Here is a 12514-nt window from a genome sequence, read left to right as displayed (position 1 = left end):
AAGAAACAAACCAAACCAAACAAAGAAATCAAACAAAAAACCCTCTTCCTTTACATAGGGTGTGGTTTTTCACCTTACAAAGAAGGAAAAATATCTGTTTTCTGTTTGTTATATGTCCTGGTTCACAACTCAGTGTTCTGATGAGTATTCCTTAATTGAAAAAGATCACTGAAGTCTGAGTGGAGAAGTTAAGAATAAGAAGATAATCTATACCTTCTTCTTTTTCTTTCTTTGGAGGATTCTTTTATCATACAGTAAATTTCAACACATGACATCTTTTCTTATCTTTGTTTTTCAGTGAGAAATTTCTGAAGAAATTATTATCACCTTAAAGCTACCTGAAGTAATAATATTTACCATCTATTTGACAGAAACTCTCCGAAGGTTTCTGGTGCCCTTGCTTACGTAGTCACTTTCTAAGAATAACCCCTAAAATCCTTAAAATAGTTACCTGCTGAGTAACACATATGTACAAAGATATTGCTTAAATGGAAAGCAACTGATTTTGTGAAGCATTGAAAATCTGGTTAAAAGTATTTTTCTTTGAGGGAAATTCTGTTTCCATCATTCTTGAGGAGTGGAAGCTGCTTTGTGCAAAACCAGACTGAAATGGCACTCATCCTCTCCTAACTCTTCATGTGTTGTCTCTGTCCAGTATAGAGTTGTTACCCAGGTAGTTAAGTGCTAAGTAAATAGTTGGGTGCTATTTGGAAAAGAAGAAATCTACTGTACAAACAGCTTCTGAGGATTCTGAAAAAAAAAAAATAAGTGTATGTAATAGTGTAAGTAAATATCCAGTGTCATGGTTTAAACCCAGCTGGCAACTCAGCCCCAAATAGCTGCTCACTCACACTCCCCTGGTGGAATGGGGGAGAGAGTTGGAAGGCTAAGTTAGAAACCCCATAGGTTCAGGTAAGGACAGTTGAGTAGTGCTGTGCACACAAGCCAAGCAAAGAAAGGAATTAACTCAATGCTTCCCATGGGCAGGCAGGTGTTCTGCCACCTCCAGGAGAGCACAGCTTCAGCACACCTAATGGTTGTCTGGGAAGACAAAGGCCATCACTCTGAATGTAAGCTTCCTTCCTTTTTCTTCCTTCATCTCTATATGCTGAACATGATGCTGTGTGGTATGGAATATCCCTCGGATCAGTTGGGATCAGCTGTCTCAGCTGTGTCCCCTCCCAGCTCCTTGTGCGCCCCCAGTCCCCTCGCTGGTGGGGCGGGCTGAGAGGCAGAAAAGGCCCTGATGCTGCGTAAGCACTGCTCAGCAGCCACTGAAACATCTCCATATTATCAACACTGTTTGCAGCAGAAATACAAAACACAGCCCCACATGAGCTACTGAAAAGAAATTGAGCTCTGTTCCAGACAGACTTGCTACATCCAGCCATAGCATACATTTAAAAGTGGAAGTGGAGACCTAAAGGGGAAATGCACAGTCCAGAAGGAATGTTTTCAATACCATCTCTAGAATCTACAGTAAATGAAAAAATATTTAGGGTACATGTGTTCTCTAAACCTACTCATCCAGTTCGTCTTCATAATTCATTGTCTTGTCTCATTTTCTAAACTGCATTACAGGGATTGTGGTAGGGAAGACTATGTATTTGGTACTTCTTGTCAAAAATTACTTTCTAATCTGTAGTGGCCATTATTTTATAGAACATAGCAGAAAGTAGGTCGATCTACATAGCACAGCTCTGAAGACATTCAAGTTTAAGACTATCACTTGAATTCTTTCTCTAAAAATGAATGAAAAAATTAAACTGTCCCTATCTCAAAAGAAAATTACTTGGAGTGTTCCGTGAGGCTTCCAGTGCAATCATGTCATGAATTTCAAAAAATATTGTCATATATAGGATTTTTCTCCTGAAACAACCTCATGTACTATTTCAGCTTATCTTTCTCATCCGGCCTGTATTTGTTGTGGAGATTCTCATCTTTTCCACTTTTAAAAAGTGCTTTTTCTCTCTAACACTAGTAATTGAGGAAAGAAGGAAATTGCCATGTTTGGCTGTTAAAGAGTCAGTATTTTTATAATGAAGGAATAGTATTCTGTTTCACCGTATTTTTTTTTCTGGAAGGCAGTGTGACTCAAGCCAGTTTTGCTTTTTTCCTCTACTCTACAACGCAAATCCCAGAAGAGATTTTGAGACTTCAGACCAAGTAGCCCTGATACAAATGGAGTCATGGGAGAAATCCCTATTATTTACATTCCTGTAGAGAAGCAGATGCTTCTCCACAGCCAACTGGAATTTTCTGTTTCTTCTTTAAGAGACTCTTCGAGATGCTGCATATAGTTCTTTAATTCAAGGACAAGAGCTGTGTAGCATGGATAAACAGTGGCAAAACTTCAATAGTAGTTTTAAAATACCTGTCATTGTAAGGGAGCCCAAACAGCCTTTTTTTCCTATGATAAAGAAACATTCCCTAAAAACAGTGCTTATGCTCACAATACAAGCACTGATAGAGGTGCAAGAGCTGTTGATTGGTCCCTCTAAGCCAGTTTAACCCCATAATCTTACTTCTACAAATACTTGCATAATTATTTTCTGTATTCATTCATCATAAGAATAATTAAATCTGTTGGGCTAAGCTTGCAGCGAACCTAACAGTTAAACTTAGCTGCTGTTCCACAAAGCCCTGTGGGGAACTTTATATACTTACCATGACCTCACTGTTGAGTGTTTTAACTGGTAGTATCTCTAGCTTGTTTTTGAGAAGCAGAGTTACTCATAACCAGAGTTCAGCTCAGCCTTCATTTTTGTACCTGCAGCAGACTGTGTGTGTAAATATTACTAGGTAAATATCCTGTAGTACCCAGTGCTAGAAAAAATCTGGGATAACTAATAACTTGGAAATGCCTTAATTTTTGGGGTGTATAGAACCATATTTAGAAATTTGCGAAATAATTATGAGAAAAATACTGAGTGCTTTATGTGTGCTGCATGTGTGGAATCAAGAGGCACAGAGGAAATATAATAATAGAAGCTGTACCATTTTAATGCATTGGACAGTGTTACTTTCTTCTTCCTTGCTACCAGGGAAGGACTGTTCAGAGATAACATTTGAAAGATACTGTAGGTCATCCCAAGAGTCACAAACTTTCCTAGGCTGTCAGCACATGAATAAGGTGGTGGTCATGCAGACAGCCAAGATACTGATGACCCGTTTTACACTCGCAGCATGTCATCTACTCATGATGTGACAGGAAACCACAGTAAGGGCTGGCGGGAAAGTGAGGTAAGGCATTTTATTCCCACAGGGCTTCCCAGACACAGTAACTAGTTATTGGATCTGACAAGTAGGTTAGTGCACAGGCTTCTTAAAAAGCCAATACTGTACCAAAAATAATGAGCTTGACAATGTGTGCATCCAACTGATGCCCTTGTTCATGTTAAGTATGTCTGGAATTTTTGGCATAGTCCAGGATCTAGGGTGGGAGAAGACAGATACCTAGGGAACTCACTAGGTGATGTGGCAGCAGTTTTTCATAGTGCTTATTACTTTCTCAATAGCTTGTTGAGCTAGCTATTGAGAAAGTCTACCTATATGTAGCACATATCAGTAATGGTGCAGAAGGTATGAATATACACTCCTGGATGAAGGAGCCCCAGAACTCCTGCAGACCTGATTTAGACTAGACTTCTACGCTGATTGTTAGCTCACAAGCCAAAGTAGTGCTTAGGAAGGGGGCTAAATGCAGCAAGGATAAAATAGGTGAACTTAAAGCCAGCAAATATGTTATGTGCTGTCTTAGCAGCAGTGATCCAAATGTAGGAGTGTGAGCAGTCAGCCCTAGGGACCCATATGCTTAGGAGAGGCAGACTGGAGAGAGGTGCCTGTGAAGCTCCAGGGGAAAGTCTGGATTTATTTAAGAGAAAGCTTCTCTTCAGCAGACACAAAGTAGTGTCCCGTTTGCATAGGGCAAATACCTGAGAGCTCACAATTTCAGCCTAAAACATTAATTTAATGGCAGAAAGAAACTACTCTTCCTGCTCTTATTCCATTGTCAATGAAAGTTAATCTGACTGCTCACTGTCAGAAGACATAGCAAATAAACATGACATTTAAAATTAATCCAACTTCCTTTAGCTCTCTTCTCTCTCCTCTGATCACCTAAACAGGCAGTTGATACAAAACCAATCACTCAGTTACAACAGCATACATCCACTTTAAATCCTTTGTATAATTTGCATTCATATAACTGCAACCAACTTCTGCACTCTGAAGGAAATAAATAACTTGCAAAGTACTAGTGAGGAAAATTCCATGTTCCCCAAGGGAAAAAAAGCAGAGTAAGGCACAGGACTTCTTAGACAAAGTGTGGGTGGAAATCTTTAGTACCCCTGTGACCTGCCTGAGCTAAAGTTTCTTATTAATAATCATTTCTATAATGTTAATTTAAATACAGATTAGTTAAAAGATTTTATGTTGCAACCACATAAATAAATAGGCTAAGTAAGTAGCTGTTTTAAAGAAAAATACACAAGCAAGATGCATTATTTCATATGTTTGGTTATTTTGGATCACTGTGATTTGCCAGACTAACAACTCCTTCATTGCATGTTCAACCTGTCTTTTGTTAAACACCAGCTATTGCTTGGCTACTTCCCACCATGCTGTTTTTATTAATCCTGTCTTAGGTCTGCTTCTTTTGTTGTTTCTTTTCTGTGCCTTCATTCTCAAAGTATCTTTAAGATACTGCATTTAGCTGCTGACATAGAGTTACACATCTTCTGAAGTCCACAGTATTCCTCAAGTCTGTTTTTTTTTCCCCTCATCTTCAGTGTTCCTCTGATTTAACTGTTCCATTTTGTTTTGACTTTTGATTATCCCAGGGTCCGATTGGTATGGATGGAAAGCTGGTAGGTGATTTGTTCAAAACCAGTGTAATTTAGGTCTTTCACATATTCCCCTCTTTACTTTTTTAAATATGCTGACATATAATCAAATATTGGCTTCCTTCAGTATAACTTAGTTCAACTCCAGTAGCGTGGATTTTTAACAGGTTGCTGAAAAGCCACTTCAGTCTTTTGTGCCTACGCAAGGAAATGGAGGTCAGCTCTGCTCCTCCTGTTTCCTTATCATTTTCTGTCTGAATTAGACTGGAAGACAGATGTTCCTCCTTGGGTGCTCTGTCCAAGGATAGTTTGGTGGTGCCTTTCAAACAGCAGGATATCACTTCTGGCTACATTTCTGTGACTCTTGCTGCTTTCCTTCCTCCACAAATTCTTAATTTTTGTGTTTTAATTTCTGTGCCTGGATTTTGTTGGCTGATTAAATCTGAACGGCCTCGTGTCTCATCATAAATGCATTTGTATGATATTCCAGATAATCTTTAGGGATATCCTGCTTGAATTAAGTTTAGAAACAACCTTTAATTTTATGCAATGCATTTGTACTTGTGTGTATATTTATATAGCTTTATGTTTGGATGTATGAGCATGGAAGTTTATGTTCCCAGCTCTTTAAAGATTAACACCATTGCAAAGGTGTGAAAATCCAGTTTTGGCACTTTCTCACGTTCCTTATATTCCTTTTGCTCCCTCTCTTTTCTCCCTTCCCATGGCACCCCTTTTCACTGATACCCTGGATACCTATTTTCTTTTCTATCCTTTTACTTACTACAAGCCCCATTTCCTTTGCAAGCTCAACTTGTTAACTTGCAGTGTCAACTTTCATTTTCTTCTCTTTCTTTCCTGTGCTCCTTGAGGTTTCTTTCTACTGTTAAGTAACTTGTCTGTGAAGTTCGCAGCATGCAGTCAATAGGCTTTTTCTTTAATCTCTTTTAGGGGGTTGATAACTTACCTGTTGACTTCAGTTACACCATGGATATTTTTTGTTTGTTTTAATATCATTTAATATCACTTATATATATATATATGTATTTATATAGGTTCAGTTGCTAGGAAGGGTTTAACTAACAACAGTACAAGACCTTCCATCATGGCAATTAAACTAGGTTGCCAAACCCCTTTGTTTACCTCAAAATAGTGTATTAAGCTAGTAAATAGGAATATAGGAGGGAAAATTGTTCTGGAGATTTTACTGAAACCGTGGCATGTAATGCAGCTATACCCACTGTAGTAATTTGGATTTAAAATAAATAAAATAAAAAGCAGCTTTCAGTTTGGATCATCAAGTACATGAGCAATGATCCGGAGGTCCAAAGCAGCAGCCATCAAAATGCACCTGATCAGTCAGTGGTGTTGGGACTGATCCTTAAATGCGTGCAAAGACAGCAATTAGTTGGTAGCTAGTGAATCGGTTTTAGAGTATATAACAGATTTGAATAAAGAGATGTTCATTAGACAAAAATCAGAGTAATGCTGACTTTTCAGTCTTGAACAGTATTTTCTCCCTGTTGGTTATCTAAAATTTAGAGAAAGACTTACAGCTAAAACATTTTAATCCACAAGTAACATGAACTGGGGGCGATTTATGCAGCAATGAACCAGACTGATTTCATCAGTCCTGGGGCCATTTTGGGAACACAAGCAGAGAAATTGAGATTGAGCTTGCTCAAACGAGTTATAGTATCCAATTGAATTCATGTTAGAGGGTTTTTTAATGAACACCAAAGTAACTCAAGGAGCTTTATTCCTGACCCTTTCACAACATGCAAAAATGAGAGAGGGCAAAATTAACAGCCCCTTTTTGTGTCTCACACTTTGAATTGCTGTTGTGTGACAGTAACCCCTTACAATTAAAAATGGCAGTGTTGTTATGCTTTTCTGCATATCTTTATAAGAACATCTGATGAGTTCTGTAATTCAGTGCTTGCTGCATCCTCTGGGTAGTGTCACTTACTGGATCACTTGTGAGAAGGGAAAATTTTACTGTAACTGCAGTGGATAGTAGGGCAAGGAGTAGATAAGAAGAAATATTGAAGGATTGGGAACCATTGTAGAAACCAGAAAATAATTAACTTCGCTAATGCAAATTTCCTTCCATGCCAAAGGAGCTAATAGCCAAGGGGTAAAATAATCCTGCTATGAGTACTTTTGTATTCAGCATCTGCATTTATAGCTAAATGCAGGATAATTGTAATATTGGCAGCATGTATAAACTAAGAGTAATGCAGCTATTATATTCCCCAATATCTCTTAAGAGTTTTCTGTCTACATGAAAAACTATTGTCCTATAAAAATTCATTTTCCAGCGGTTTTCTGTATTGAAGACATGAAAGAAGAGTAATTATAAATGCTCAGTAACAGCAAGGCAAAGTAGTGATGCTGTTGAGATTGAGAGTACAAAACACTTTCATGGGAGCATGATTCCCATCCTCACATTCAATTCAGGATATGTTTGTATTACGTGTATGTATACGTCTCTTGTATCGTACATATAGCATGTACCATGGGGTCACTTAGCAGCCTGTATGTCCAGATGAAGGAAAAAAGTCAATTTTCAAATCTCTTTGTTAAAATATATATGCATATATTCTCTTTATTTGCTTTCCATTGCTTTAAATCAACTCTTTATTGAAACATTTTGGTAATTTCAGACCTTTGGCTTTTTTAATATATACACAGTTTTGGCTTTTTTAATATATATACTTTGGAGACAGCCTTTAATGATCTGGTGAAAATGTATAGCAACTTCAGATATTCTTGTGACCAAATGTATTGTGAATTTTATGTATAAAGCTTGCAGGCATAGGCCTCAGTTTAGATAATTTATACAATTTCATTGCACTGTCTGCCCAGTACTGCATCAGTAAGCAATTCCTGATGATTTTAAGATCAGGTATAGCATATAATAGCTTAAAACCTGCTGTGAGGGGAAGATTGAGGGGAAGTCTGAGTGCTAAGGAGTCCCAATCATATTCATTAACCCAGTGTGATGTGTAACTTCATAGAGCTCACCAACTCAGAAAGTTTTACTTGATATTTGAACTGACAAACCTCAGCCAGTAATTTATTTTTTTTATAACCTCTGTGGTGCAGTTTTTTCTAAGGAACGAATAGAAAACTGCAGCATCCACAACAAGGAATGCTTTAGGCTACACTCAGTGTAAAGATTAGCTAGCCACAATAATTCTGTACTTTACCATTATTTCTCTGTAACAGAATTCCTTACATTTTAGAAAAAAAAAATTTAAAACCTTCCTTTGAATTTAGATACCTTTTTTCCCCTGGTTTTTAATCAGCACATAAAGTTCTATTAGTTACTATAAAAGCATTTCTCCATCTGCTTTTCTTGTTGATAATTGTTCCCAATTGAAATGCTTTTGCCCCCCACCTCCTCTAAAATCACACAGAATCACAGGGCAGTTGAAGTTGGAAGGGACCTCTGGAGGTCATCTGGTGTAACCTCTCTGCTCAAGCAGAGCTATCCCAAGCAGCTTGCCCAGGATCATGTCCAGATGGTTTTTGAATATCTTCAGGAATGGAAACTCCACAATCTCCCATGTTCCTCTGCTTGATTAACACTAAAAAAGTGTTTCCTGATGTTCAGACAGAACAGTTTCAAGTCTCTGTAGAAGTACCTCCTAGATAAAGTGAAGAGGTTTTATAAGATTTAAAAGAAGGCTCCATGCTCGGTTTCTGTCAACAAAAGGAAACATATTTTCAGTTTAAGTGAAGTATTATTTTAATTGTCATAAAACACCAGAAGCTAAGCTAGACCTAGGAGTTTAAAGGAATTCTCGTTTTCCAGGGAGAAACATGTAATTATTTTTCCCTTGCAGTGGGAGCTGATTGTCTGGGTCATGTTGTTTATAGTCACAGCTACTGTATCGTTTGCTAAAATAATTCTGCTTCATGCAAATAATTTCTATTAGGGGGTCTGAAATAACTCATGACTTGTAGTGGCTTTTTTGGGCTAGGCAAATTAGGGATAGGAAGTCTGCTGTGTAAGGGCTTGCAGCAACAAGAGATGCAGTTCCTCAGCATGCAAAGGGTGCCTCTCCACTCGTCCAGGGGTGATCTAAAGGGGATGTTGATAAATAAGAGAGAGGAAATGTATCAGCTGTCGTCTTGGACCAACTGACAAAGGTTCAGCTCAAACCTTTCACAATTGCTGGTTTAAATACTGGTTTATACTTGCTTAAAACTGTGGTGCCTGCAGCAATGGCAAAAAGACTAGTGTTTGTCCAGCAGTGTGTTCCTCCAGTTTTGAGACTTTGTTCATTTAATGAGCATTGAGAGTATATAATTAGCATCTCCTTGAAACATGGAGGTGAGCCATAATAGAGAAAGGAAAGTGAGAAAACCCATAGTACCTGCTTCTGAATCAGCTCAGCGCCTCTGGCTTCTTTCTCACTTGAGGACTGTCAGTTAGGTCTTACTATCATTTCCAAATTGTTATGACTATCTAAAATAAGAAGTTTCTCAAATGTCATTTCGATATGTTATTGTAATTTACTTCTAGAATCAGTTAGTTGCAAGAAAGTTCATCAGTTTGAATTAAAACATTCAAATTCAATATCAACTTAAAAGAGTCCAAAATCTGACTTCAATGCAGTTACATTGTATGTGTGTTTCATTAGTTCCTTATTAGAGAGTACTGTAACTATTTTCTACTATTTAAGGAGTTAATCCTTGCCATAACTTTCCATAATCTTCTGTTTTTCTTGTTTCTTTTCAGGGTCAGCCTGGTCCTCAAGTAAGTGCCATCTTATTTTCTTACAAAATGAATAGCTAAATACAAGGCCCACCAAGCTCAGGTTGTTTGAGCCTACTGTAATAAGATAGAAACTGGTAACCATTGCATAATTCTGCAAGACAAATATTTCCCAAGAGAGAAATATGCCCCCCGCATATGGTTAAGTTCCCTCAGCTGTCTGACCAGATGGTGGGGTTAACAATACCGAATAAAGCAAATCTCCTAACTATGGCTTGAAACTTTGCCACCACACTTTAAAGCAAGATAAAATAACTTAGCAAATGTGTAGCAAATGTAATTCTTCAACTGCTTATTAATCACATGCTAATAATGTTGCTATAATCCAGGCAGCCCTCAGTTATTTTAAATACTGCACTGCTAGCTATTTTGATTAATTAGATACACTGCTTTGAATTAGTTCTGCTTTATTTAAGAATAGTAGAACTTTGTCTTGTGAGCTGTAATTGAAGACGTGGAAATCTAGGGACCTATTTGTCCCTTCTAAGGGAAAAGTAGACCAGCAAAAAGGAAGCATTACACATAGCAAAAATTCAGCGTGAATTATTTGAGTGCTATAAAAATATGGAAGAGCCTGGAAATGGGGGGGGAAGCCTGTACCAGTTAGTTATTGAAATCAGTTGAGAAACTCAGCCTTTGTGGGAAGTAAGCTTTGGTCTGTGGAACTGTGTTAGCAGTAGTTAGTTGCCCGAACCAGGATTTCTGTGATGGCCTTTTGTATTTCAGAATCAAAATTGAAAGTTAAAGCTTTACCACCTTTTCAATTGGTAATTTTTTTAAGTTAAGATTTTCATTATGAGAAGCAAGCATTTCTTTTAGATTTTTTAGTTTCTAAACACCATTTTCTGTTGAAAGACCGATTGATTTACAAACCCTCAAACCACTTGGCCTGAATATGCAATACCCTTGCAGTGCCAGGCTCCATTTAATAGAATTGTATAAGAAGTCCATATGATACTGGATGATGGATGACCATCGCCCATGGCACTTACGTTTCACAGCAGGCTCTTGATGTGTGGGCTACACAGAGAGGTATCTTCAGCCTCTGTGCTGCTGGGGGTCAATGAAGAGAGAGATTGTAATTCTGTGTGGCACTGTAGCTCTGAACAAGCTCTGTTGAGGACCTGAGGCTGATACTTGAGCCCGTGGGCTGCCCTGTAGTTGATGTTAACTTGTGCAGCCACCCGTGTCCTTTCCTTCTGGGTATGGACCCCCACCTCCCCCATTTCAGTTGCTTAGAGAGTGTCTCTTGCCTAATGCTTGTAAACAGCTGCTCAGTCTTTGGAGCTTGTATCTCTACATGAAATGCCCTGAGATAGCTGTTAGGCAAGGAACCACCATGGAGATGGCAGCATTCAGTGCTGTTTCAAGGGCAGAAAGAGAAATCTTGTCATGGGTGTAAGAGAAGTGAGGTGCAAGCCATAGGAAAAACCATCTAAAAATGACCCCCAAGAGAGAATTCTTGCGTCTTAACTTCAGTAATTCCTCCCAGTGGAAGTGCTCACCTCTGGGTCATCACCATTGTCCTCAGCAACACGTACCATTATTCTTAATAATGCCTTTTCCTCCTTTCCAGCTCAAGATGGTCTTATTGTATCAGGAGGATATGTGTGTACTTTGTCATTTCGTCTGGCTGATTGAGTCCAGGAATAATGCTTTTGAGAGCACTGGTGGGGAAGCCATAATGGCATAAGACAGAGTCGTGTTCAGCTTCAGATCAAGATGCCTAAACGCAGAGGCTTCTGTGTAGGTGTTGACCTATGAGGTGTCTAAGCATTCCCTGCAGCCAGTGAAGGTTAGGTCAATACTCAGTGCACCTAGAAACCTGTTCAGCCCATGGTAAACTCCTCGGGCTCAATTACACTGTCTGCATTCAGGCATTTGTTGCTGTGTGAGTTGATCCAGCTTCTCCAGCCTGAGCCGCTGGCTGTTTTATGTACCCGGGCTGGACTCTGTGTTGGGCCGTGGTTGTAGCTGTCATTCACGGGCAGCTGTCTTGGATACCTAGGGAATCTCTCACATGACGCTGGCTGTACACATTCGTGCCTCCTAATTCCAGATTCTGACTGTAGGCAGCTACTGAATCAGATAACCATTCTGCTGAATTGCTTTCTAGCTAGTGTTGACATCTGCGTGTCTCAGGCAACTATATGGAGGCTGTACATTTAGAAGCCTTTCCCCTTAAACTGAAACCCAGATCCAGATAACTTTGTGAGGCAGCATTTTTTAAATATTGAAAGCTGTGGTTGAAAATCTCAAGATTTTTAAAAACTAAAGTATCCACAGAAAACAGAATCCGTTTGCATACAGATAAAATAATTCAAAACCCCTCGGCGTGTCATTAAAATGATGCAGCAATTCCAGCCTGTTATGATTGTCAGCAATTTCCCAGGTCTTAACTGTGTCCATGAGAAATTCAAAATTAAAAGTATTGATCACTTTGGTTAGTAAGTAAAGGCTGCCTGGCTTCAAAGAACAAAATTGTTATGCTGACTGGAGAAGCACTTAGAAAGTTTCTGATGTCCTAACCATGCAAGTCCATGCTAAGATCAAGAATAAATTCTGATCCTCAGTGTTTTACTAACACCTATTCTTTTTTGTCTCTGGTTTTATAAAATACACGCTAAATTCACCCAACACACACCTAATTACTGGGCACAACAGATCAGTAACACCTCCCATCATTTTAACTTTGAACTTTTTACTGCTGATTTTCTTCAAAAATATATGACAAAATACAATTTTGCCTCACATTTTCCCATCTTAAGTAGTAACAAGCTTTATTACAACTCACAGGCTTTTTTTTTCCCCCTTTTTTTTTTGTTTTTTCCAGAAAAAGCTTATGGTTCTGTTGCAGGTCTCAAAAGTAAAGACCACAGTAAAA

The 12514-nt window shown here is 38.5% G+C and overlaps 1 protein-coding gene across 19 annotated transcripts in view; it reads left to right on the top strand.

Moving 5' to 3' along the window:
- COL25A1 (collagen type XXV alpha 1 chain) overlaps positions 1 to 12514 on the top strand; it is a 316322-nt gene that overhangs the window by 173944 nt on the left and 129864 nt on the right. For 12 of the 19 annotated variants that reach the window (XM_032108047.1, XM_032108058.1, XM_032108054.1 and 9 more), the window contains exons 6-7: positions 4842 to 4868; positions 9595 to 9612. In XM_032108047.1, the coding sequence (XP_031963938.1) occupies positions 4842 to 4868; positions 9595 to 9612 (45 nt within the window). The remainder of the gene's footprint in view (positions 1 to 4841; positions 4869 to 9594; positions 9613 to 12514) is intronic. The other 7 variants (XM_032108056.1, XM_032108057.1, XM_032108055.1 and 4 more) reach the window with 1 other exon arrangement.

The sequence above is a fragment of the Corvus moneduloides genome, chromosome 5 (assembly GCF_009650955.1).
Source record: "Corvus moneduloides isolate bCorMon1 chromosome 5, bCorMon1.pri, whole genome shotgun sequence".
In the NCBI taxonomy this organism is placed as follows: Eukaryota; Metazoa; Chordata; class Aves; order Passeriformes; family Corvidae; genus Corvus; species Corvus moneduloides.
The sequence above is the reverse complement of the archived record's forward strand: the minus strand, read 5'-3'. Positions and strand labels throughout refer to the sequence as shown.